This window comes from Tinamus guttatus, unplaced genomic scaffold, assembly GCF_059628265.1.
Source record: "Tinamus guttatus ecotype Peru unplaced genomic scaffold, ASM5962826v1 Tinamus_guttatus_pri_ptg000004l, whole genome shotgun sequence".
Lineage (NCBI taxonomy): Eukaryota > Metazoa > Chordata > Aves > Tinamiformes > Tinamidae > Tinamus > Tinamus guttatus.
In genome coordinates, this window is record NW_028288538.1 from 16,980,323 (window position 1) to 17,007,518 (window position 27,196).

General features: G+C 41.5%; 1 protein-coding gene across 1 annotated transcript; it reads left to right on the plus strand.

Annotated features, from left to right (window-relative positions):
- Positions 1-965: 965 nt before the first annotated feature.
- Positions 966-22,026, plus strand: IREB2 (iron responsive element binding protein 2). Its single transcript, XM_088519808.1, has 22 exons — positions 966-1,092; positions 1,983-2,072; positions 4,684-4,849; positions 6,035-6,172; positions 8,176-8,397; positions 9,428-9,497; positions 10,617-10,800; positions 11,285-11,424; positions 12,201-12,372; positions 13,333-13,433; positions 13,844-13,960; positions 14,790-14,949; positions 15,797-15,932; positions 16,615-16,699; positions 17,290-17,446; positions 17,728-17,852; positions 18,106-18,210; positions 18,485-18,627; positions 19,739-19,886; positions 19,975-20,097; positions 20,822-21,007; positions 21,614-22,026. Exons 1-22 carry the CDS (start codon positions 1,074-1,076, stop codon positions 21,722-21,724), a joined length of 2,898 nt encoding a protein of 965 aa, XP_088375934.1. The 5' UTR covers positions 966-1,073; the 3' UTR covers positions 21,725-22,026.
- The last annotated feature ends 5,170 nt before the right edge of the window (positions 22,027-27,196 follow it).

A 27,196-nucleotide genomic window follows, 5' to 3' on the forward strand; every position in this document is an offset into this window, starting at 1 on the left:
GCAGATGTACGGTGGACGATACAGAAAGTCTCTGTGCACAGCAACTGCCTTTTGCAGAACCAGCACAAACAACTTCATCCCATTTGCAGTCTCTTCTTCCCCAAGACACGCGTCTTTAGCCTGCTTCTGTCAGCACCAATTACCAACCAGCTGTACCTACCCCTGTCTGTCTTCTAGGGAAGCTCTGCTCCAATTTGACTTCTTTGGGGGTGTTTGACTCCAGCTGGGAAACAGAGACAGCATTCTGCAAAGAGCAAGAACATGGTTCTTCTGACCTGGTGAAACACCACCTTAGAGGACTCCATGGTTTTAACGTATCTTTCAAAAACAATCACAAAAAAATAGTGGGAAGAATAGTGGGATAACAAGCTGCTACTAAGTAAATGGTGTAAATTAGCATCAAAAAGCCAAATGATCAAACATTGTGTTAGAAAACGAAGATCAATACAGAATTTGCTTTACAAAAAAATGTGAAGTGTAAGAAGAGTGCAATAAATAAAACAGTGATAAAGGATTTAATATGTGTACAAAAAAAACTAAAATTTCTTTCCCCAGGTGTACCTGACTGATCAAAGTCAGCCTTCAGCCTAAAGTCATTTGGCCACCAATAGCCTCAGTGCGGCGAGGCTGGGGTCGGTTGCAACCGGGGCCCGGGCGGTAACGGTTATAATGGTTATAAGGGTTATGACGGTTATAAGAGTTGTAACGGTTGCACCAGCTGTAACGGGCACTCGGCGCCCCGCCCCGCCGCCAGCCCCGCCCATCGCCATCGCCCCGCCCATCGCCGTCCCCTCGCCCCGCCCCGTCACGTGGCGCGCCACGCACTCCGCGGCCGCGGCCAATAGGCGGCGCCCACGGCGGGGCTCCGCCCCCGTCGCCCGCCATGCGTCGCGGAAGTATCGCGAGAAGAGCTAACTTCTCCCCCGGCTTTCTTCCTCCCCGCCCCCTGCAAGTCTCGCGAGAGCCGCCGCGGCCAGGGCGGAGCGGCGCGTGCGCGTCTCGCGAGAGCTGGCGGCGGCCCCGCCCGCGCGCCCCGCTGCCCCGGCCCGGCGGAGCTAATATGGTCGCCGGCGATGGACCCTGCCAGGCTAGGTCAGTGTCGCGGCCGCCGCCGCCCTGCGCCCCGGGGAGGTGCCGCCGCCGCCAATGTGCTCAGCGAGACCCCGCGCCCGGTCTCGCCCCCCCCCACAGCTGGGCCGGCCGAGCGGGGAGCGGCCAGGCCCGAGCGCAGCGGCGGCCTCTTCCCCCCTCCTCCCCCCATCGCCCCTGCGCCGGCGGGGGTGGAGCGGCCCGGCCCGTTATCGCCGCCGGCGCCGCCGCTCGCCCCGCTCCCCTGGTGCTGGGACCCACGCCAGGCCGAGGCGGGCAGCGAACAAAGGGCCGCGCCGGGGCTGCCCCCGCTCCGGGCTCCCGAACCCGCGCTGGGCCTGTCGCGCTGGCGGCGCCCGAGCCCGCGTACGCGGTGGCGCTTAGCGGGGTGCGAGCTCTGCTGAGCCCCGCTCCTTAGAAGGCTGTTTCCCCCGTCCCTGACGCCTGCTGCAGGGCTCGCTCAGGTTCTCCCTGCTTGTCAGCATCCCAGTGCTTAACGCTTTGTTTGGTGCTTCGTTTTTGTCCGTGTTTCCCTCTGTGCTACTGAGGCACTGTTCATCCCCTTCTGGAGATGGTGAGGTGGGACAGGGAAGATCAAACCTGCATTTGGGTTTCCAGCTATACACACAGATGTGTGTGTTGTTGTACCGCTAAAAACCCAGGTAGCAGCATGTCTATGTCATTAGGGACACTTAGTCCTTTTAGACACCAGTATATACTTGATTTACTTGTAGTCCTCTAAGAAAGCTCTTTTTGGTAAAAGCAGAAACTAGAATCTGGTCTTACAAGTCCTTTTATCAGTTCTTGAATCTTCTGTGCTTTTGTTGTTGTTGTTGTTTTGGGTTTTTTTGCCTTTTTTTGTTGTATCAGTGATTTATTTATTTCCCTCCTAGGAATCCCCTACCAGCCCGTGATTGAAGCATTAGGAAACTATCCACAAAAGAAGTTCTACAATGTCTCGAAGCTCGGAGGCACCAAATATGGTAACAAAACTTAACAGCTGCTAATTAGCACAGTACTATTAGCAAACATGTACCCATTGCTACTTAAAAGTATTCAGGAACCCTGTCAGGAGTACATGAATCTTTAGTAGGTGTTTTTGAAAGCATGTGATTTTCCAATTTATCATTGCTATCTGAAGTTGGATAATATCAATTGCAGTTGGAGGGTCAGGGTGAAAATATTGTAAGTTTTTTCAGTTGGAGAGGGATTATGGGAGATGTTACTGGAGTTCTAGGTGCAGGGTAGTCTCCTTGGGAGACAGTGAACTGCCAGAAAGCTGCCAAATGATACTTTAAAAGTAAATATATTTTTAACTGTCTTTTTTGCTGATTTTTGGTATCCAAGTTTCATCTTCTTTGTAACTTCAGATAGTAGATGACTGCTGGAGCATAACTTCTATTGCAACTGCTGTGAAAGAATGATTTTTTTTTTCGGCATACAGACAAATGCCCAATCTCTGTGTATCGTCTGTATGTAATATATCACTAAGGGGCAGGTGACAAAATATTTATTGGGACTCCATGTCCGAATATCTTTTAAAAGAATTAATATATATGAAATGAGGGAGAGAAAGGTATATGGGTGGAGGTTAGCTATAGATCAGCGTCGCCTGGAATAGGCTTTCCCCTTGTAGGTAATCAAAGCATACTTCTTATTTTTCTCTTCATTTGCTTTCATATTCAACTCCTAAAATGTCTCCTTAAAGCAGTTGTCCTGTTTTGTCACATCTGTATTAGACTCCTGTGTTTACGGGATTCACGATGCATTTATTAACTAAAGAATTACCCATGGGTATATCACTGTAAAGGATACTTGACAGCAGCAATTACTTTCCCAGTGTTTGAGGGGAAGACAGAGGGGAACCCTTTCTCCTGGAGCAGTGGCTGCTGCAAACTTTGTGCAGCAGCAGCAAATTTCTACTTCTTGTAGTAACAAAGTTGACGTTTTGGATATGAACATTAGTTGGAGGTAAACACTTCTGTTTGCAGCTTTGTCTAGCAAGAAGCAGCAGACTGACAGGAACAAAAACAGTTGGTACTGCTGCAGCTTTTGGAGGTCTTGTTAATGGAGAAATGTTGTAGAAACTGAAGCAGTTTAACAGTTTAACTGAAGTGCAATATTCTACAGCAGCAGAAATTGGTGAAGATATTCCTAAAGAAGGAATATGAAAATAGAGTAGACTAGAAGTCTCTTCCAATACGAACTTTTATACAGAAGTTTCTAGCCTCATTGACCAGCCTCATTGTCCACATTTTATCAAGATATTAATTTGAAATAAAATTGAGGCACTGTGTAGGACAACATTGGTAAGAAATCCAGCATCTGGAATTGCTCACTGCATTTGTTGTTAGAACATCATTGCAGGGGTGCTCTGCTTGCTACTTCTAACCAAAGAACAAGCAGATCAGTGGGGTTTTTTTCTGACAATCTAGATGCTATCTAAAATGAATTGTGGCATTACAGCAGAATGATTTGAATGACTTACCTAATTAGACAGTAGTAAGTAATATCTGACAAAAATGCCTGATGGGGACAGATCCAGAAAATTCTCCATTAATAGCTTGTTGACAAACTTATGGGCTAGGTTAAGGCTAGCAAATCTTTATTTTTCTTTGCTTTTTTTCCCCTTCCTCCCCAAAACAAAGTTTCTTAGTTGTTTAAAGTTCTTCATCCAGCTAACGCTTTTGTCATTGTAATAATCTGTTATTGTAATCCACTTAAATTACGTGAAAGCGATATATATTGAATTATTATGATAATTGGGGATGTTGTGCATTAATCTTCATTTTTATTTGCAGTCAATAATGACTTGCTCTTTTTTCTCTTCCCTCTTTTGTTTCAGTGTTTCTAGTTCCTTAAACTTTTCCATCTGTGAAAGCTGTTTCTAGTCTGAACTTTAACCCAGATCAGTAACAAAGTAACTAAAGTTGCATTTAATTAAATGCTGCTCTTGTTTATTTTTTATGAAATATGTTTTAAGTTTAGAGTACAAATCAGATTTTGTTTCTAGTCTTCATACCGCTGTTTGTATGAAAGTAGAAGAAATTCTGGTAGTAACTGCCTCTGGTTTAATGTCAAGTAATTGCACAGTAAAGTTTGCAGTGTGAAGAAGACTTCTGGCAGATACTAATTGTTACTGCCTCTCACCTATTCCGTATGGTCAGGAATCCCAGCTTGGGATTCCTGGCCTCTCGGTCCTGCCAGCACCGCGTGCCACCTTAAATGTCACTGTCTTGACAGGGCACAGTGAAGCCATTGGCTTCTTCCATCCAAAGCCCATGTAAAATTCATCTTCCACAAGGTGTGCATTGTGCAGCTCGCCTTTCCCTCCTCTGCAATAAAGACCAGAAGCAGCCAAGGAGCCTCCTGTAGCTCTCCTGCTTCTCTTCCCTAGTTTGCATTTGTTTACTCTTTGCCCCTGCACTTCATTTGTGCTATTTATGACTAAATTGTACCCATACAAATAGATTTGCGTTTGCTGGAAGTTGCTGGAGTAGAACGCTTGAGAAATACGAAACTTTTTTTTTTTTTTTTAAGTATGTAAGCTGAAGACGTTGCACTAATTAAGCCAGTTGCTTTGCCTTGCCCTAGATACTCTGCCTTATTCCATACGAGTGTTGTTTGAGTCCAGTGTCCGTAACTGCGATGGCTTCTTAGTGAAAGAAACAGATGCTATGAACATTTTGGACTGGAAAACAAAGCAGAATAATGTTGAAGTGCCCTTCTGTCCTGCCAGAGTTGTTCTTCAAGACTTTACGTAAGTGGTGTGTGTGTATGTGTATCTGCCAAAACCTCTGACATCATCTGTGTAAACTCCCTGAGCAATATGAATGATACTTTGGCTTGAGATTAAATAGGGCTTAGCCTTTTGATCCTGAAGTATCTCGTGTTCTAAATCAACTCGTGCACTGCTTCTACTCTCTGATAAGTGTATTGTGATACTTGCACGTGCTGCAAGAATAGGAGCTGTTGCACAGAGTTACCCTGGTTTTAGTGCGGGTTGGTAGGGTCAAGAGGTCAACCTACAAGAATCTTTTACAGGATAAGAGCCAAAGCACAAATGGAAGGGGTGACATTTTGACTGTAGCCAAATGACTGATGGTTCGTTGGAATATACAGAGTTCTCACTTGAGATAACTGACGATTAAATATTGCTTACTCCACAAGTATGTGAAATGCCATTCAAACCATGAATAATGCATTTAAAAAAAATCCAAGAACCTTTTTTATGTGATTTGAGTATGAAATAGCAAATAGGGCAAACCTTCAGCAGCTTGGAAATTTAAATGTAGGATGTTTTGCTGACTCATTAACTGTATGTTTATCAAGAAACTGGAGAAGTAAAACAGGAATTAGAAGTAATTAGAATAGGAATTAGAAGTGATAGGTATTAGAAGTAATAACTCCTGCTCTGCAAGCAGAATCAGGAAAAAATTATATGCTATTTAAAATATGTGAGCATTATTTTCACCTCAGTTTTGTACTTCTAACTGTAAGAGAGTATTTACCTCTGCAAAATGTGCTACAAAAATGACTGATTCTGTAAGAAAAGTCATAATATATTGCAAGATATCAAAATGTATAGTGGAAGCGTTTGTTCACATAGCAATTCTGTGTTATGAAGGTAATAAGTATGTAGAAATGAGTGTTACTATAAAGTACTGTCACACATCAGGAGCACAGCAAGACAAGAGAGACGTGTAATTCAGTTCTTTGGGGTGCTCCTGTATTTTGTTTACTTTGTTACCTTAGAGCATGCTCTTGCTTGTTTCAAACTTGTAAAAAAATATTTCAAGCTCTTTAAGATTTAGCAAATAAAATATTAGGACTTTATCTGAAATAGAACTCAGATCTAGACTTGTATTTAAAAATAAGCTTTTTTTGATTTCGCCTTATTTTAGTGAGGTAATGACTTATGGTACTGTACTATTTTTTCTCTTAGTGGAATTCCTGCCATGGTGGATTTTGCCGCTATGCGGGAAGCGGTGCGAAATGCTGGAGGAGACCCTGTGAAAGTCAATCCTGCCTGCCCAGCAGATCTCACTGTTGACCATTCTCTGCAGATTGATTTCAGCAAATGGTGACGTACTTTGTATTTGATGAGTTGTACGTTTGTCTGATACAAGGGGTTTGAGTCTCAAATTTGAATTCAGTCCAGCCTTAGTACAGTAAATCCTTTGCCATGCATGGGTGTCTGAAACTAGACCTGATGGCCAAAGGCTCCTCTTAATCTCTCTGTGCAGTCAGTACACCGGTCTGGTAAAGGAGGTGCACACTGTAAATAAATGTGTGCTTCAAAGAGCTCTTCTGGATAAAAATATCCCTCAAAGAATGGGTTATGGCTCAAGCTGACTGTCAACATAGGTTCTTTGCAAAGGCTTTTGAAATTTCTGGAAGCCATGCCAAATCCAGTTAAGAGTATGTCTTAAGAGAATGAGGCAAAGGTATCTGGTTTTTAATTTTGCCTTGCCCTACTTTTACTGGTAATGTAAAACAAATTTTAATTGTAAATATAGCTGCCTTGTCAGCATGCTGGAGAAGTCGTTTGTAATCCTATCGGAGCTGCAGAAAGATTGAAATTTCTTTCTGGGGTTATGGCTGTGATTTGATGTAGGCCTGGATTTTGCTGCTGAAGATATGTGGAGAGGGAAGTGCACTTGTGGGAACCTGGAAGTGCTAAGGATTGGAAAAGTGACCATCTAGTTCTCCTTTTTGGAGAGGCAGTGGTGTGGCGAAACCAGCCTGGGGTTATCTTGTGCCAGAATCGCACAGCACCCTGCAGGAGAGGATGAATTTGCATTTTTATTCAGTGTTTGCCTAACTGTTTTAGTAGTACAGCTCCTTCCCCTCACTTTAACACCGTGAAAGCTTCCAAAATGGTGCAGAATTACGTGAATTGCTTAAATTCTCTAGGAGTTTTAGTTGAGAGAAAAAGCCTGTGGTAAAAAAGATATGGATATGATTTCTATTTCTGTAGACCCTCCAAGTACATAAATTCAGTTTTGTTAGTTAACTTAGGAGAATGAAAAGTAAAAAGATCTAAATTCATTGGGTTGATCTGTGTTGCATCAGTTCTGTGAACAGCCCATTCTTGTGGTTGGAAAGGCAGCTGGTTCAATTGCAATTAGGCTGCCTAATACTATCAGAAAGACCAACTGCTGGCAAGAGGTCTCAACTGCTGCTTTTAAATGATAAATCCAGTTCCTGTGGCTATGCATTTGGAAAGCTTAGAGCATCTCAGCAGCTGCTGGCATATGATAAAAACACCCTCACTACAGGATGGTTTGTGCTGCTCTTAGATCACTTCCATCTCCTGCTGCTCAGAGGCTCATGGACTGCGTTTGTATTTAGGCAAGGTGTCCTCTGAACCTTTGCAATATCCTGTAATCGTATAACCATATTTGCTTTCTCCTGCTGTAGTAAAAAGTAGTGCATTTAATGACAAAACAATATTTCGGTAATATCAAGAGGTTAGAAATCTCATTTTCACAGTAAGCATGATTTCTTCTTGTGGGAAGACCGAATATAGCACCAATAGAGGGTAGTGTGTTGTATGCACTTTAAAAAACCTTTTTCTCTATCATATGTCTTTGTGGTGTGAATAGCATATAAATTTTATCTGAGCCTTTAAGCATTTTATCAAAGGGCTAATTACAGGTCAGAGTTATGCTTCTTTCTTGAGGTAGTTTCCTTTGTAGTCATTCCTCCACGGTTTGAACAAAACATGTGCAATACTGCCTTAATGCCTACGGAGAAACATGTTCAGCCAGCCCCTCCTTGGATGAGGCCCTTTCCACAGCTTCTAAGTTAAAACCCTGAGTTCAGCCCTAGCAATATTGCTTATAAAGAACTCTGGTCTGTTGTGTGCAAATTAAAGGAGCTATTGGGCATTTTAAACTCTTAGGCAGTTCAGTGCAGTTGATTTAAATATATTAGATTTCCATAACACATGAGTTAATCCAGAGAGAATTTACTTTGCTTCAAAATGTCTTGTTTTTTAGTTAGTATTTAATAGTCCATTAGAGGGATTCAGAAATAAGCCTGGTGTCTAACTAATTCTTCTCTTCCCTGTTCTCTTCACAGTGCAATACAGAATGCCCCAAATCCTGGGGGTGGTGATTCCCAGAAGGCAGCAGCAAAGCTTTCTCCACTGAAAGTGCAGCCTCGGAAGGTACCTTGCAGGGGCCAAACAGGTTGCAAGGGGCCGTGCGGTGCCGCGGAGCCGAGTCGCAGCTCGGGACAGTTTTCTGCCCAGATTGAGAACACGCCAATCCTGTGTCCTTTTCATCTTCAGCCAGTGCCTGAGTATGGAAATTTCATTTTTATGGGTTATTTGCTCCCTTTTCTTTTGTTCAGCTCTACCTGTAGCAACTTAGAGATGTGACGCTTTTAAATATCCCCCTGTACTGTATATAGGAGAGGCACGTTTTAGAAAGGTGTCTGCAGTAGACTTGAATTAGTCTATACTAAATGTATTTTTTGAAAAGAAGAATTTTAGTAAACACAATGGGCACGCTCAGTTGTGTGACCCGTGGTTGTAATTTCAAATTGACTTTGGAGGCTTCTCCTTTCCTTATAGGGACAACAAAGCATGGGAGTAATTTTTTGTAAATTACTAAGTAAGCGTCAGTAAAGCATTGGTTTAGAGCTAAAAGTAAATGTTAGTCTTCATGTGGAACCTTGCAGAAATTCCCAGCTTTTTCAGGTGAACTAGGGAACAGCCTTTGCATAGTCCCCCAGGGTCTTCTAAGTATTTTCTCAGTCCCTCTGTCCTTGAGCTCAAATTCACTGAACACCCTGGCTGTGTGTGTGATGGTACAGAGGCACCTCCTGTGTTAGCCCACTTCAGATGTTCCATACTACCAATAATCATTTTATACTACTCAACCTTTGACAATTCCTTGGAAGCATCCTTTCCTTCTAGCCGCCCCTTCTCTGGTCGGATCCTGGCTTGCTTTTCCTGATGTGACGAGTTTAAAGGCTGATCAAATCAGTAACCAGCTGCAATAGTGTGTTAGTAGTGTGTCTTGGTACCTCTGTACTACAGGATTGGAGCAGTTCTTCTGTTGTGGGTGTATTTGAGATGATTTGCTGTAGGTAGTCTGCCTGGAATAAACCTGTTCATCAAGTACAACCTGGGGAAAATCAGTTATTTTCCACTGTTTAGAGAAAGCTTCTTGCAAGAGAGGAATTATGTCTGTTTTAACAACAACTAACATCACATTTAGCACATGATAGGATTAAATGAGTCTTTCATCAAACAAGCAAAATTAACTTGTTCTTTTGTAATTTGAAACAAACTTTGGCAGTGTTTATAAACTTGGTCTCTTACTAGGCCTGAAACAGTACTGAAAAATCAAGAGATGGAATTTGGCCGAAATAGAGAGAGGCTTCAGTTTTTTAAGGTATGTCCATGTACCTGTGGGCTTTGTTCTTTAATTTTAACAGTCTGTTTGTCTGACAGTATTCATATCTAAATGTAATTTTTCTGGAAATGTCTAACTTTGAAATCTGAATTTCTATATGAACAGAAAATTGGCTAATAGCATGGATTTGGGTTTAAATTATAGTATTGTTAGGCAAGCTAAGTCAAACCTAGTGCTGCTTAAGGGGAAGAGAATATAATATCTTGTAACACTAATTGAAAAAAGTTACACTGTTTGATACAGTTCCTGTCATTGTAAAGACCAGTGGATAAAGCAGATACTTAGGAAGCGTTAGTACTTAAGAGGTCTTTTTGGTGAGCCTCTGGATGAAAGGTCTGTTTATGATTTTTCAAATCTTACTGAAGTTAGTGTTGAACAGAAGCTGGTGTTAAGACACAGCCGCTCTCAACCTAGGCAACAGGGCAGGTAGAGTTATTCTTAATGCAAGTCTTGTGTAGAAGACATCAGTTTCTTTGCTAGCCAAAGACTTACCTCACTGGTGTCTGATCCTGATCCACAGATGAAGCAGTTCAGGAATCCAGTGCAATGAACCAAATATTTATGTACAGGTAGACTAGGAGATCTTTCTGTAAGTTTTATATCAGTTAGTTTTTACATTATTCAAGAGGAAACTACTAAAATACATCTTTTTACCCCTTTTCATGTCAACTTTTCTCAAATCTAACATTTGAGTTTGCATTAGTCAAGCCACTTCTAAATTGCATCCTCAGCCTCATCAGGACATGTAAAATGTGTAGTGAATTTTGCTATGTATGCTTATTAGTCTGTTATCTGTAGTGATTTTAGTTGTTCCTTCAATATAAGTCTGTGGAACTGGATGCAGATCTGCTTTTGAAAGATAGGTGTGAACTATTGATTCAGCCTTCAACAGTAATTGAGGAAAAGTTTTTGTTAATAAATGAGGATGCGTAGAATCCAGGTGTAGCATGTCTGTTTCATGAACGAGCAAAATCCCCTTAAATAACAAGTAGTGCTGTATTGCATATTGGATCTGTCATCCTAGTTATGCTCTTGAAAAATAAAAATCTTTGAAAAAATCTAACTTTTTTTTTCTCCTTTTGGAAAAAAAAATTGCAGTGGAGTTCAAAAGTTTTCAAGAATATTTCTGTAATTCCCCCTGAAACTGGAATGGCGCACCAAGTTAACTTGGAGTATTTGTCAAGAGTTGTTTTTGAAGTTAAAGATTTCCTATATCCCGATAGTGTGGTTGGCACAGATTCACATATGACCATGGTTAATGGTTTGGGTATCTTGGGCTGGGGTAAGTACATTGTTTGCAGCTTGTTAACACTTTGAAAGATACATTAACATATTGAGAAATACTTTCTATCTGAAGTATAACATTCTGTCATGAGTTACCCTTCAGAGTGTTCAGTGTTTCCTGTACATGTATCCTCAACTAACACCTCTCACCATTGAGAAACTTTTTGTGATTTAAAAAGAAAACAGTCAAAAGGCAATTCATATTTGCATGGATACTGGTTGTACATGTTGTGTAAAATTCACATTGATCTTTTTTTCCATGTAAAGTCAATGCTAGATAAAGCACTTTCAGGTTAAGTTTGAAGAGTAACTATGTTGATGGTAGTCTTGCTTAATTTTATTTTCCAGAATTTATATTTTTAAAGGGAAACATCTGCTTTTAATTTTAATAAGAAAAATTTGGTTAGGTTTTAATGTGGACTTCAAAATGTTTAGTCTTGGGTACTTAAACCGATGACAACAAATGAGTATTTTTCCTCCAGGTGTCGGGGGGATCGAAACGGAAGCTGTGATGCTGGGGATGCCGGTTACCCTCACGCTGCCCGAGGTGGTTGGCTGCGAGCTGACGGGCACGGCCAGCCCGCTCGCCACGTCCATAGACATCGTCCTGAGCATCACGAAGGTAGGAGCTCGCTGCCTTTGCGGGGAGCGCTGGGTTTGGAGTTGGGTTACAGGTTTTAACAGGGATGGTTGAGGGCTGAACCGTGTGCTGAGAGTGTCTGTGATACACCTTTAACTGTGGTTGTACAGAAGGGCGTTACTAAGCTCTAAATCCTTTCTAACTAAAGGTCTTCTGAGGGATTTTCCTGCTGCAATGGGGTATTTATAGTCCCTTTGCTTATCTAAAAAGAACTTTCCTGTCCTGTGTGTTTTTTTTTTTTTTTTTTTTTTTTTCCCCTTCTCACACCAACTGGCACCAGGTAGGTTTTTTCTGTAGGCCGAGAACTTGTTCTAGATCCCTTTTTGTCCCTAAAAATTACCCTGTAAGACCCTTGGCCTGCCTATGGCTATGCACTTGCACAACTAGTATATGTTTTCTGAAGCCAAGGTTTTGCCATCAAGCAGCACAAACTATCTCTGATTCAGTAGGTCAAGAGCTAGTGTCAAAGCATTTAAAGGCTTTGATTGCTTTGAAAATATATTTTTCTAGTTCTTTCTGACATGTTTTAACAAGCATCTTTCTGTTCCTGAGTGGCAACCTGAAGGACTAAGCTGCAGGTAGCAGTGTTCTCTGTCAACTTCCAGAACCTCAAACTTCGATGGAGTTTGTTTTTTGCAAAATGTGCCTTATGGTTCCAGCTTTTCGTCTTAAACATTTGTAACTTAAAGCTGCAGTAAACACTGCTTGCACTGTACCTCTTCACATTTCAGATGTTACTGTCGTCTTCTTTTAAACAGCAACTTAGGCAAGCTGATGTCGCTGGAAAATTTGTCGAGTTCTTTGGGAGTGGAGTTTCCCAGCTGTCTGTAGCAGACCGAACCACAATAGCAAATATGTGTCCTGAATATGGTGCTATTCTGAGCTTTTTCCCTGTTGATAATGTGACGCTGAGGCACTTAAAACACACAGGTAAGGGCAAAATTAAAACAGTCTTTCATTATATTAGTGATTTTGGTGCGGTATACTTTTGTGTAAAACCAATGATGTGTCTTAAATGGTGATGCTTTTCTGCAGAATGCTGACTTGGGACTAATGTATAAAGTTCACTTTTAGTGTTACAAGCTATATCGGGGGTCTCCTTTGCTACAGCTTTTACTGTAGTCCTTTTTTATTGTCTTCACCCCCAGCAAGCTCTCTACAAAAATAAAACCTAATCTTCTAAAGTGTTGGAGAAATATGTGAAACTGCAAAATAAAGCACAACATTTTTAATCCTCCCCTACACCAATGTTTTTTATTTGAAAGAGGATTAATTCACTGACATGTTAAGCTAAGGTGGCAAGATAGCCATTCCCATCAGACTAGAACAATGCAGAAAACCACAAGGTGACAAACAAAGTCCACAAGTCCATTTGTGTTAGTAAGCCTGTCTGGAGCTAAAGTCCGTCCTTTTAAATGCAAGTTAGATGCTTTTGGTAACAAACATGCTTTGTCTGGTGAGTGCAGATGAAGCAAAACTGACTTTCTGACAGTAGTGAGTAATACTGACTATTGTCACCTAAACATAACCAGTACTAGCTGAATAAATCCTAATAGAGGAAAAACTAGAAAGATTAGTCCTTCAAGTTCACTAATTTAATTATGCTAGAGTTGAAGCAGCTTTCTTTATTCCTTAATATAAGAAGGAAACTTAAATTTTATTTACCTATTTGTTTTCAGAAAATCCTAGATACTGAAATGTTGTATCTCTTCTGAGTAGCTCCTGGAATGTTTGGCATGAAGTGGTTTGCCTTGAAAAACAAGGAGTCGGGATATTCAAGAATAATTTTATATGCTTGAAACTTCTAGTTTCTAAGTTTGTGCAGATGGGTGGGGCATAGGGAGGTTTTTTACATATGACTGTTCTCATATTTGAAAATGTTGGTTTTAGGTTTTGACAAGGCCAGGCTTGAGGTCATAGAAGCATATCTTAAAGCTGTGAAGTTATTTAGAAATGAGGAGAGTTCTTCTGGAGAACCCGAGTATTCCCAGGTATGTTTGGAATCACTTATTTCTGCATATATTTGATCCTTTTAACAATTTGTATCCCGCTGTACTTCTCATTGCCTTAATATTGCCTTTAATAACTCATGGTTTTGAGAAGCAGAGCATGCCTGCAAAATATGGTGTGGGGGTAGAAGGAAATGTTCCTATCAGTCACCAGATACTGAATTCCTAGTCCTTGCAGAGACCAGGTAAGTTTTGTGGGAAAGGTAGAGCATGTTAAAACATTTGAGTAGGATTGATAATCCTCTATAATGAGCATTCTTAAAAATGTAAACCTTGAGTTTTAATGTCTTGGAACATTCAGTTTTTACACAAAATAGGGCACAGCTGTTTCAGAGCATATTAAATATATTGTTAGGCTGTGATTCATAATGTATGTGTCTCTTTTTTCATAGGTAGTACAAATTAGTCTAAGTTCTATAATTCCATACGTCAGTGGCCCCAAGAGGTCCCAAGACAGAGTGGCTGTTAATAACATGAAGAGTGATTTCCAAGCCTGCTTAAATGAAAAGGTTTGTTGCTCTAATGTACTCTGCAAAAGGCACTCCCTGTGATTTGTGTGAATAACTGTATTGTAACTTACTCTGTGCATACCTGCTGAGCCCTCGTTATTACTTTATGAACAGATCATCTAAGGGTACTCTTGTCTTGCTTGACAAATATCCCCAGAGTAGTAGCTGGTAAGTCAAAGATATTTGTCATGAACATGAAGTTCAGAAATCCTTAATCTCATAGCATAGGTCAAAAACAGTGTAGACAGGAAAACATTAAATTTAAGTAGTAAATAGTTAAGCTTGGGGAAAGGTTAGTTATTCAGAGGTTTTTAAACCAGATGAGTTTTGCTTAATTGCCCAAACAATTAGAATTAGAAACAAAAACACCCACATGTCTTGTGGTAAGGGAGATGGAGAAAGACTTGAGAGTTGAAACTGTTCAGTGTTCTGATTTCTTCCCTACTGTTTTCTCAATCTTAGCAAGTTAATTGCCTGCAGCTTGCCTTGGCTCTACAGGGGAAATGTGTTCGTTCAGAAACCTGTGTTTCTGTAACAGCAGCATGGGGATGCATCTTCATCATTTAAGATGGGGAACTGGCGACAATATTAGCACCTTGATTTTGCTAATTCAGACCAAGTATTGTATAAAATCAGACATTTTGTTGTATAAAATAAGGAGTTATTTTACGTAGAGCAGGAAACGATCGTGGGGACTGATGGTGCTGTGACTGGCAGTTGTTCACACTGTAGTTATGAAGGAGGAAGAGGGAGATGGTGTGATGTGAGTGTTGCTGGGATGTCACACTCTATAGCGTAATATCTGCTAACGTGTGTTTTTGTCATCTAGTCTGGCGTTAAAGGGTTTCAGATTGCAGCTGAGAAGCAGAATGACGTTGTGCCTGTTCACTATGAAGGAAATGAGTACCAGCTCTCTCACGGCTGTGTTGTCATTGCTGCAGTAATCAGCTGTACAAATAATTGCAATCCATCCGTCATGCTTGCTGCAGGTATGTTGTGACTAATGAGAACCAGCTTAGTCTTAGCATTGCCCCCATGTTGACAGCCTTTACCCTCACTCTTGTAGGTTCTCTGTGTTGACTTAGGCTGAAAGTTAACTGTGAATGTGTTTTTTAGCCCTAATTTCGTTAGATGTTCTGGAGATTATATTAGCAAGTTACTTGGACATAATATGTCTCTGAGCTTGTGTCATAAGACAGGATTAATGGCAATAGTTCCAAACTATTTATATTTGGTAGCATTTCAGGAGGTAACCTGCCTGGAACTCCTTTCAGATGAACATACATGTGACATCCTTGTTGTGGGAGGTGGACTTTAGCTTTGACTCGGTCCTAAGTGACCTCTGGATGGCAACTTGACCTGGACAATCAACAGCAGAATGTGGAAATCAAGTCCAGATTGTGAAGCCCACTGCTTTCTGCTTAACCGTTTGTGTAACCCTCCACTGGGTGCATACAATTTTCCCAGAACACTTGATCCTTTCTCAGACCTTGCTCTCCTCTTTTGAGGTCCCCTGTGGCCCAGAAAAGCTTCCCTTTAAGGCTACGGTCTGTGTCAGTATAAGAATAAATGCCTCTGCCTTGATTTGTCATGTAAAAAGTGAAAAATAAACCTTTTATTATGGAAAAGAAAATGGACATTCATGTGGGAAGAGTGGGAGCATAGAGCTGACTTGTTGTGAGTTAAGTTACTTTATTCATCAGATAGTTGCTTTAATAATTAATAAAATAAGGAGATAGAGGAGAAGTAAAACTTGATGCTTAAATTTACTAAGGTAGCATCATGCACATACTCTCCTAAGGGAGATCAAAAACATAACCTGTCTTATTTTTATAGGACTTCTGGCCAAAAAAGCTGTTGAAGCTGGCCTAGTGGTTAAACCCTACATAAGAACCAGCTTGTCGCCGGGTAGTGGAATGGTTACACATTACCTCAGTTCAAGTGGAGTGTTACCATACCTCAGTAAACTTGGGTAAGTTCTGCCTCCTTCCTCTGGAGTTTAATGAAGAAATAACAGTCCATGTGGATTTTATATAGGCTGGTAAACATGGTGGTTGTTCATGAGGGTTTGTTTCTTCAACTTACCAATTTGCAATTTTGACTGTTGGCCATCTTGCCTTTTTACTGTGGTTTGCTTTCAGCTTGTGACTTCCATGGTGTAGGTCACTGCCTTTTGAGTTCTGGTTTTTGTGGTGACCTATTCATGTATAACAAATCTTCCACATGCTGCATACATCTATATATTTCAAGTGGAGCCTGAATATAAATTCTGCAGGACAATCCATACTTGTTTCTTGCAGTTACTGCCCTCATGGGGTGTTTAGCAAGTTGTGGATTCTTACTAACAATAGTTAGACTGTGCTCATAATTCTGCAACAGTGCCCAGCTGTGCTGCACTGAATGTTACTGCCTTTGCTTTACTTAAGACAAAGTATCTCAAACTATTACAGTTCCATAATTTCTTGAAACTGGTCAAGATATCCTGTAACTTCCCACTTGCATCATTGAGATGCCCTGTAATTAACGTCCTAAACACCTAATTACAAAAAAAAAAAAAATCTTAGTAATTACTAATGAAAAAAGTCTTCAAAAAGTTTTGCTAACAAGTTGTTTTTTAGCTTAATGTGCTACTTATTTGGATTTTTTCAATGTAGGTTTGAGGTTGTTGGTTATGGCTGTTCAACCTGTGTTGGAAACACTGCTCCCTTGCCAGAAGCCATCAGGAATGCAATAAAACAGGTATAGCTGCAAGTCCGGTGAATACTTTAGATATAATATTTAGGCAGATTCTTACCCAGTTACATGATTAATCTGTGCAGAAGAGGCTTTATTCTTCGAACTTTGCATGTTGTTTTTACGTATCTGCCACATACCAGAGGGAAGTCATAGTAAGTCATTGCTATGTAGAATAAATATAATAAACAGTCTTTGTAGCATACAAATATTCTAAGATAAATGTAAGGATGAAACGTGCAGATTTTGTATCATAGATGAGCAACAGGTTTTAAAGAGCAATTTGCTTGACTGCTTTGGTGAGCAGTGTATAAATAGCTACAGTACTCTCTACTGTGAGGTAGAAACAAAATGTTAGGAATCAGAAGAGCTCCCTCTAGTAACTAGAGGTCAAAACATCAGTGATTCAGGAATGAATAGGAGATAGTGGGGGGTGGAGGAAAGGTAGTGGGAGAGAGCAGAATGCCTTTAAATTGAAGAGAGTAAATATTTGAAGTGGAACATTAAGATTTCGGTCAACAAAAAGTAGCACAGTCTGAGGTGCCAACAAATATTAGTCTTTTGAGAAGAAGAAAAGGTATGTTTTTGCTTTTCAGGGTGATATCGTTGCCTGTGGAGTGTTGTCTGGAACCAAGAACTTTGAAGGGCGTCTCTGTGACTGTGTCCGCGCCAACTACCTCGCCTCGCCGCCGCTGGTAGTCGCGTACGCCATCGCAGGCACCGTCCGAATAGACCTGGAGACTGAGCCTCTGGGTAACTGTTTCTTTACCTCTCGCGTTTCGGAAGCGGGCTGAGGCTCTTGGGCTTGCAGTGGTGACTGCCTTCTGCATCTAGGGCAGGCCCAGAACAGGCTGCTTATGTGTTCTTGGGCATAAAAGAACAGTATATTTAAAGAGAAAGACTAGCAGATGGGATAAAACATCCACTTTAGTGAAGTGCTTGGCATATCTAGTACCCTCTATGAAGAGTTTGAATATATGAAGTCTAATATATTTTTTCTTCAAAATTACCATTATGTTTAAAATTTTATTCAGGCGTTGGCATTAATGGCAAAAGCATCTACTTACGAGATATTTGGCCCACTCGAAAAGAACTTCACACAGTGGAGGAAGAGTGTGTAATATCATCTATGTTTAAAGAATTGAAAGAAAGAATGGAGGTAAAGGTTTTTTGTTTTAAATAAAGATTGAATTTCATCATATGTTTATAGCATTTTCTAGTTGCATGTGATTGGATAGACTTTTTTTTTTACAAGTAAAGGAGGATTTAAATGAGATGGACACTTAAAATGGGACTCTTGAAGTGTGTTTTGTATGTTTCTGTATAAATTCTGAAGAACATCAGTAAATCTGCTTTCAGAATTTAAAAAGAAGTCATAAACCAATTTGTTCTGTGGTCTTTTCTTTTTGTAGAAAGGAAACAAACGGTGGAACTTACTAGAAGCCCCTGAGTCAACTTTATTCCCCTGGGATTTAAAATCTACTTATATCAGATGTCCTTCCTTTTTTGATAAACTTGTGAGTACTTTGACTCTACCCACCACCTTACAAGGACTACACTTAAGCAGAGGAAAAGCTATTCCAGTAGAGACTGGCTGTTTAAAAGTAACTTAGCATTAATATTTCTCAGTCTTGAAAAAATACTGGAATATCACTGGAGTGAGTGGGGCTTGTATAACAATATGCCTTTATATTACAGCTATAGTACAGTATACTACAGATACAGATCATACAGCTTTAGGTCTCTAAGAATCCTGGAGGAAATATGTGGGTTTTGTGTCCTTTCTTTTAGGCCAAAGAACCAGTTCCACCACAGCCTATTGAAAACGCCCACGTCTTGCTGTATCTGGGAGATTCTGTAACCACGGATCACATATCCCCCGCTGGAAGCATTGCAAGGAGCAGTGCTGCTGCTAAGTATCTCACCAACAAAGGGTAAGGGCTTAACACTCACCCTAAACGCTTCTAATTAGATCAGATGATTGCTTTGATCATAATTGTTGCTTTTATTTATAAATGCCTGTCTGCATCAAGGGGTGATTATACATGGTTAAAATGGAATAGTAACGTTGCTGGGATGTATAAGTGATAAGGTATCTTGGAGTCTAAAGTTGCATCAAACAACGGAGGCCTCTTAAAGAGCTCATTCTGATGTTGCTGTAATGTCTGCTGCCAAATATTTGCCAAAGCAGAAATAGTGTACTAATTTAAAGGCAGATAAGTTATTTTCTGTGAATATGAAGTTAGCAACTCTTACTGGCCTCGAGAACAATCGGATAGATGTAGAGAATGGATGAGAAGTTCCAGAAATCTGTATCACTCGAAACAGAGCTGTGTTCTGTAGACGTGACCTTGGTGCTCTGGCAGCACCTCCCTGTGGTGGCAGTGGTGCCTCTTACCTCTGCTGAAATTCCGGGGACACAAACGGGGCGAGATGCCGGGTTCCTGGGCGCTCTATCTCGGAGCAGCTTGGAAAACTGCCTTGCTGGGCTGGGCTGTCCAGGGCCGTGTAGCTCTGCAGTGTCAGTGGAACATGATAGAAAAATCAGCTGTGCTGCAAGCGCTGCTTGTAAGGACTGTGCCTGGTCTAAATGAGTAGCAATATTGGGGAAGCGAGAACTAATGGGCCTCTGCTTCCAGGATGGATCTTGGTGTGTGAGTAAAGCTGTCACTCTGGGACAGTGTTTATTAATAAATATCCTCGTGGAGGTGACAAGATTAGTAAATGTGCTTCTCTTCCTCAATAGCTCTTTGACCTAGAACAATCACCCTATAACTCTCCTGCAAGTGCCATTTCAATGGTAATACTTTATAAAGAAGTCACAGAAAATGAATTTGAAATTGCAGTTTTGCTGATGAATTAGCTACCAATGATTTACAAATTTTGTTCACAGTTTAATATAATTGCATTTGTTGGAAAATTACTTCCGTACATCACGCACTGAAGATTTAGTAGTTTTAAGAGACACTGCAATTATCTAACAATCAAAATTAATTTAAAATCGCAATATTTAAAACTGCTTGTTCCCTCTATGTTTTACTGTAGACTGACACCCCGTGAATTCAATTCTTATGGAGCTCGAAGAGGTAACGATGCTGTGATGACAAGAGGTACCTTTGCAAATATCAAGCTTCTGAATAAATTCATAGGAAAGCCAGCCCCTAAAACAATCCACTTTCCATCAGGACAAACGGTAAAAATGTATTCACTTACGTGGCTGCTCCAAAACTCTGGTTTGTATTTCGAATTTGCTCAAACTCTTTTGCTTTGTTATTCCACAGCTAGATGTGTTTGAAGCAGCGGAGCTGTACCAGAAAGAAGGCATCCCTGTAATTATTTTAGCAGGAAAGAAGTATGGACTTGGTAGCTCAAGAGACTGGGCTGCAAAAGGACCTTTTTTACTGGTACTGCTATTTCTTTTGTTGTTTTTTGGGAGGGGTGTTTTTTTTTTGTGTGGTGGGTTTTTTTGTTTGTTTTTTTTCCTCTCCATGGAAATACTTAAATGTTTAGTTTGGGGCAGAAATGTGTTTAGCAACTGTCTTCTACTTGGAGTACTTACAGTAGAATAGCATGTTTTTAAAAAATGTGCCTGTAGTTTCTTTGCTAGAATCTTCATGAAGTGAATGAGTGGTGGGAAGGATAAAAATGAATTTTAGAAATGTCTAACTCGGACTCTCAAACAGGAATTCAGGTCTTTGAAATGAATTAGATACTTAGTGTTGATATCTCTTTAGCTTCTCTGTAGTGTTGAGCATCTAGCTGTTGGAGACTGTATCCAGATTCCACTACTGTTGAAAATACATTCCGAGTCAGCCGATTATTCTTGTACAGTTTGAGAGGAATAGAAGCTACAAGATTCCATGTGGGATTTTCTGTGTGCTAATTGCATCCATGTCCCTCTGCTTTCTAAACTTTCATTTCATAGTGCAGGGTTCTGTTCTGGCTCACCTGTGTTCATCTGCTTTGTGAAAGGTGTTTCCTGCTTTCTAACAGGACTTTCACAAAGTACCTGTTCTAATCTTGAGCTTGGCCTGGAGGAGTTTGAGCATAAAACCAAGTGTTTGAAGCTTTTGCATTTCTCTTTTTAAACCTACTGTACTAACATATGAAAATGACTTGTTCCTGCAGGGTGTTAAAGCCGTTCTAGCTGAAAGCTATGAGAAGGTTCATAGAAGTCAGTTGATTGGAATTGGCATTGCTCCACTTCAGTTTCTTCCTGGGGAAAATCCAGCTACGCTGGGTCTCACTGGCAGAGAGCAGTTTTCTATATTGTTCCCTCAAGAGCTGTCACCAGGAATGACTTTGGATATTAAGGTATCTTTGCAATGTATTTCTTTAACTATGAACATGCTGACAGTTAAATGCAGAAAAAATGTGAATAGCCTTTGAAAAGAAACTCAGTTTTGGCTGAAGTTTGCCATGGGTTTTGAAGCTTCCCAGAGAATATATAACCATTTTAATTAATTAATGTGTCTTCTCGCTACACAACCTTTTCTGCAACCTGAAATTCTTCGCTGCTTTCTGCATACCCTCCTAGCCCCCCATACACACACACTGCATTAGAGCAGAATCCATCTCTGCTCATTCAGGCTCTTGAAAACAAGAATGCAGGTCTGTGAGAGGCTTCAGCCTGCCCTCCTTCGTGAAGGAACCACATACCTGTAGCAGTTTACTTTCTGCATACGTTGTGCTTTTCTTAAGAAAGTACTTCTTTCTTACATTCACTGGGAGGTGCATAATAGGCTCCCAGCTGGACCCAGGTTGCGTGCGGTGAAATAAGCCTTGGTTCTGGCCCTAGCGGTGCATGAGAGGCCTGAACTGGTTTGCCTTAGATGGAGTTCGTAGTTATTCTGCTAGCTGACCGTAAGCAAGGGAAAGTAAAACTCTTTAACTGGTCTCTTTTTTGCTTTTCTTTTGAAGACAAGCACTGGAAAAGCATTCCGCGCAGTTGCCTTGTTTGAAAATGATATGGAGCTAACGTTATACAAATGTGGTGGAAGTCTAAACTTTGTGGCGCGAAGATTCTTATAGTAGCTACTGACTCTGTGGGTACCTTGCATAACTGGTAATACTGAAAATGCCTTGTGTGAACCCAGGAATCTGTACTGTGGAACTGCAAACAGTCCTAGTGTGCTCAAAGTTACTTCGTCCATGGATGTAAAAGATTGTGAATCATTGTATCTGCAACGAGATCCTTCCTGATTTTAAATAATATTCTAATGGTGCTATTAAACATTGCTAAAATCAACATGTGTGTTGTGGCAGAGAGCTGTAAGTATGGAGGAGGATGTTTTATCAGAGCATTTTGTAAATAAACTATGCGAAATCTGAAACTGATTGTGCTGAGGATTATTATGTAAGAAGATTTTCTGAAGTTGTTTCCACTTAGTTTTTGCACCTGTAAATCTGTGTACTGCTGTTTGTTGGTTTAAAGGTAGCAGAAGGTATGGAATGTTAAAGGCCAAGAAAAGGATTTGTAGGGCATCCAGAATTTAAGAGATTATCAGTTTTGAATTTATTCTTTAAATTGTGGGCTGAACGGAAAGGATCCGTGTGAGGCCCATAGTGTCCTGCATCTTAGACCATGACTTTCTCACCTTTATTATGGGATTATATGTTCCCTCTGGGTACACTGCTGACACTATGAAATACTGTGTGCTAGAAATATGAAATTTTCATGGGCAACATTTCTGAGTCTAAAAAAAAAAAGAAAACTTTTTTTTTCTTCAGTGCAGATTAAGTGTGATCCCCAGCTTTTTGGCAAGCTAGTGTGCTTTGATTGAAAAGCTTGTCTTTACTTCAGGGGGTGCAGTTTGTCCTTGACCTGACATCAGCTTTTGCTCTACTGGTTCTAGTATTGGTAGCTGAAGCACTTCCCTTTGTATTTTAACCTTCTAAAAATCTTTAAACATGTTTGAACTGTTTTAATTCTTCTGCTTTAAATATGGCCTGTATCTACTTTACTTGTAAATTGTTCAATAGCTGAGGTAGCCGTATGGCCTTTTGGTATTTTCTAATATGCTGTTATTTACAGTCCCTCTAAACAAGTGACGTTCTCCTGTTCCCAGAATTCTGAACAAATCGCATTCTTATGTCGCTGCAATTGCTATAAACTCGATTGTCAGCCCACTTAAATAGAAAATAGTGTTTTTTCTTCTAAAATTGGTGGAAGATGCACACTTTCTGGGGAAAAAAAATACAGCTTGAAACATTTATAGCTCTAATTAGTTCAAGTGACTTTTTACTGTTAGCTTCAGGTCACTCTGCACTGCTGTAACTTGAACAGCTTCATTTTAAAATACGGCTCGCAGCTACATAGAGACTAACTTCTTTTGGAGGAGAAATCTGCAGTAACTCAGCTATAAATTGACAAGATTTTTGCTTTAAGACTTTTGCTCTTGATAAGTGTTGTCTTAAACACTGGAACTTTCAAGAGGACTCTCTGATCTTTGCTGGGTATGCTCAAAACTTACCCCCGTCACTAAGCACTTGATTTGCAGGCTAACACAGGAATAACCATTAAAATCTTTTAGTATGTTTCTGATATTTTTAGAAACTGACCTAATTATTATAAGTATTAATTTGAGGGGACAGTTCAAATGTCATGCAATTCTTATTTCATTGGCTTAACTTTATGGTTAATCTTTATTGGGGGAAAAAATCTTTCAAGTTTGAAATTCTGTATATTCTGTTGCTATATTTCACTAGTTTTGCTGTGCTTTTCTTTTAGTCAAGATAAAAAACCATTCCAGTAACTCATACTACTCATATGGGTAATAAATTAGTGCATTTTTAATATTGTATGCAACTGAGTTTCTCTTCTGTAGTACACCTTTGCTTTTTTTCAGAAGTTACTGAGCAGCAGATTTTCTCCTATTTTAACAGTGTCTAATACATCTTTCCAGCTTGAGAATATGTTCCTGACAGTTCAAGAAAATGCACGTTCATCATGGGGGAGCAAATAGGGTTTCCTAGTGCTGGCACGCGGTGCTTCCTACGGATGATAAATCCCAATGCTGCCACGTGGCCGTTTAAAGCTTGTGCAGCTGCTCCCGCTCCCGCGGAACACGCAGCCTCGCGCAGTCCCACGTGTTGCTGCCGGAGCTGACGGTGATCCCAGCTGTGGTGAGGGAAGCCGGTACCGCAAAATTAAGTGCAGTTTAAAGGGATGTGACGTATCAACACGTTCTTGTCAATAATTAAAGCTAGTCAGCTCTGCTCAGGGGCTGGACAGTTCCCATTACCGTAGTGACTTTCTGCTGCACTCCTATGCCCTAAAATCCATGGAAGAGCTGGAAGCATGGCTGCTGCCCGAGCTGTGCTCCTGCCATTAGCAGGTCCATCCCAACCCTGCTCGAGGCATTGGGAAGCTCCTGGCTCACACCCATCCCAGCTGCACGGCTCCCACCTCTTGCTTTTCCGAGGAAGGGGCCCGTGCCTGATCCCGCGCCCGCGGCTCAGCCCGGCGCTGCCGGCGGGACGCGCTGCTGGGATCCCGCTAGCTGGGCACCGGGCAGCGCGTCGGCCTCCAGCCCGCAGAGCGGCCGCACGGTTGTGATCACACAAACCATGTGCAATTAGACCTCTTTCCATATCTTAAAGCATAGGAGGAAATGCTCCTGTCTGAAGAAGTGACTCTGTTAGATGTATTGCACCTAGTAATTCTCTTCCCAGGTTGATTTGGAAAAGGATCTATCCCAATTTTTCTAAATATTTTTCTCTCCTTTCACCCCTCTTTCCCTCGCCCACCCCTTCCCAAGCTATAAAGCCTTGGGATAGTGTTGGTGTTTATAAATTTTACACTTAAGTATAAGGACATGAAACAATGTATATTAATCATATTTAAGAAACTGCAAATCAATGTCTACTGTTTAAAGCCAACAAAACAGTGTAAGTTTTAAGTTCAATAAGTATTGTATAGATATATCTTAAGAGTTCAATTGCTGACAATTGTGCATAAAATGTTACTGATGTTGTAAATTATTTTTAATAAAGAAAATTGTATCACAGCTCTTGTATGTTGCTATCTATTTGAACAGACCGTGTGGCGTAAATTGAAAATGGCACCATAATTTTGTGTTTAAAAAGGAAAGGGTAAGTGAGGAGAAGGTTATATGGGGGAAGCAGTTTGGCTTTCCCGTTAGTGTGTCTCACATCCGGGTTCAGAGCATGTTTTAAGTGGTCTGGAAGGAGGTGTCCTGTGCTGCCGGATTAGGTTTAGTTCCATCTGTGCGAACATGGATTGTGCCCTCCAGCTATTAGTTGCAACAGCAAACTAGTTTTAATATAACTAATTATAGTAAATGCCTTCTGAGCAACTTAATTTGCCAAAGGAAAAAAAAAATTATCTACTTTCATTTATAATTTAAATCAAATCATACATTAAAGCTGGCTGCTAACCAAAGATGCATTTGTGGTGTGCTGAGCTTACAGCTATCACGAGATTTTTCAGGAGCGATTTGGGTGTTTCTGTCACTGACCCATTTTGGAAGCTCGCTGGGGGCGGACGTGCAGTGAGGCTGACGTTCAGCACTGAGATGCTTCGTTATCCAAGCCTCCTCTTTACGGAGGCAAGAGGAGAAGAGGCCAAAAGTGCAACGTGTGTCCTCAAACATGTGTGTGTCCCCGCACAGGGTGCCGAAGGATGGGAGTCCAGAGGCTGTAAGTGTTGGTGCTATGGCCTGGAAGCTAAATGCAGGACTTAACTGGTCTAGACAAATTATAAATATGTGAAATACATCAGAATTGTGATTAATTACGGAGAGAATTGGTTTAGCCTGGCTTTTATGTATCCTGAGGTGAATCCTGGGCACAAGCCTAGCAAGGAAATGCCCTGCTGCTTTATGTTCTGCTGCAGTGACCTAAACCTGGGCCAGACCCACATGAGCAGAGGGGACTGAGTGCTCTTATCCTGGGAAAGCCTACCTGGGAGATAGCTGGGGGACAGGTGCCAAGCAGGTAAGAATGTTTCTTAGTAGTTGGTCAATCATTATGTAACAGCCTCTAGTCTGAAACAGAGAGAACAAAATCCAGGTAACTTTTATCTTCCTTTTTCCTTAGAGAAACTGATTCCCTTTACTATCTTCTCTATTGGATTAAAGTAATACTTTCAAATGAATGTCCTTAGCAAAACAGCTCCCACTGGCACAGTGGGACTGACAGAGGATTCTTAATAACTGGACTACTTTTTTTTTTTTTTTTTTTTTTGCTTCTATTTAAGGCTTTTCTACTTCCTGTTTTCTCAGCTTGTAATTCTGCGATATTGGACCTTAAATATTGTGGAGCTTGACTCATTTTTTTCCATTAGGAATTGCAAAAGGAGATTTGTATGGATCTAGCAGAAGAGTACAGAGCTTGGAAGAAGGGGGTTGTAGGAGAGTTTCAATGAAGTGTAAAATTCTCATGGACAGAACAGATGATCAGGATGTGGCCTCTGGCGTACTCCAGAGCACATCCTGAGTGATGCCTCGGGTTTATTATAGGTGAATGTTTTTTCTATCAAAAAAATCTCCAGTGTTTTTTGCCTTGCATGCTGATAAAAGGGTTTTTTTTTTAAATAATGAGACGTCAATTTTATTTCTCTGTGGGTGGAGCACTCTTGAAAATATTCTTCCCTTTCTCACCAGGAAGACGGGTGTTTCCTGGCCTAAAGCGCTCTCCGAAAACAAAGACCGAAACGGTGCCCGCAGTGTTTAACCCGTTACTTGGAGCAAACGCTTTAAGGAGACGGCGTCTCCGAGCGCACAGCCCATCCCTTGCTAAGCCAGGCGAGCGCAGGCCGCAAGGGGACCCCAAGCGCCAGCTCTAGGATCACCCCCCTTCCCTCCCGTAGCGGCCGGGTGACCGCACGGGTGGCGGCGAGCGCCGGGCCCGGCCGCCGTGGGGCTCGCGGCCCAGCTCCCCGCACCGGCCATGGCGCCCTGGGAAGCGGCGGCGCAGGCGCCTCGCGGGCCTCAGCGCGGCCCTTGCCCGATGGGGGGAGCAGAGGCCCCTCCAGAAGCGGCCGAGGCTCCGGCGGGACGAAGGTCGGCGCTGCCGGCCGAGGGTCCAAGGTTTGCGGCGTGAGCGGCCGCGCCGCCAGGGCAGGCAGCCCGGAGCCGGCGCAGGACGCGGTGAGGGACGGCGCAGCTGTGAGGTCTGCCGAGCGTTTCACAACGCGGGAGTTAGGAAGGAACATCAGGCCTGTTTTAACATGCAGTGCCCATTGCAATAGTTCTCTTTTTCAAATTCTTTTGCAGATTTAAGTCTGGAAGTTTTTGGCTGGGAATTTGGTAAGTCTCTTCCTTAGGAGATCTCTCCTGGCTGCCCGTGTGCCAGGTTGTGCTGCTGTTTACTACTAGCTGGTAAAACGGTGCTAGTTGTTAAGCTGTTCACTTGGTCCTGAAGGGGTGAGCGCATCTCTCTGGGGGTGTGAAATCCTGGTTGCCTTAACCGTGCTGCCCCATGTCTGAGGAGCAGCAAACCTCCACCCGTGCCTGAGTGCGCTTTGTGTGCTCTCGTGCC

What these genes read in the sequence shown, in the direction of transcription:
- IREB2 (XM_088519808.1), top strand. An exon ending in GCTCGGAGGCACCAAATATG is followed by an intron (nt 2,073 to 4,683) that starts GTAACAAAACTT and finishes GCCTTGCCCTAG; the next exon opens with ATACTCTGCCTTATTCCATA. An exon ending in GAGGCACTTAAAACACACAG is followed by an intron (nt 12,373 to 13,332) that starts GTAAGGGCAAAA and finishes TGTTGGTTTTAG; the next exon opens with GTTTTGACAAGGCCAGGCTT.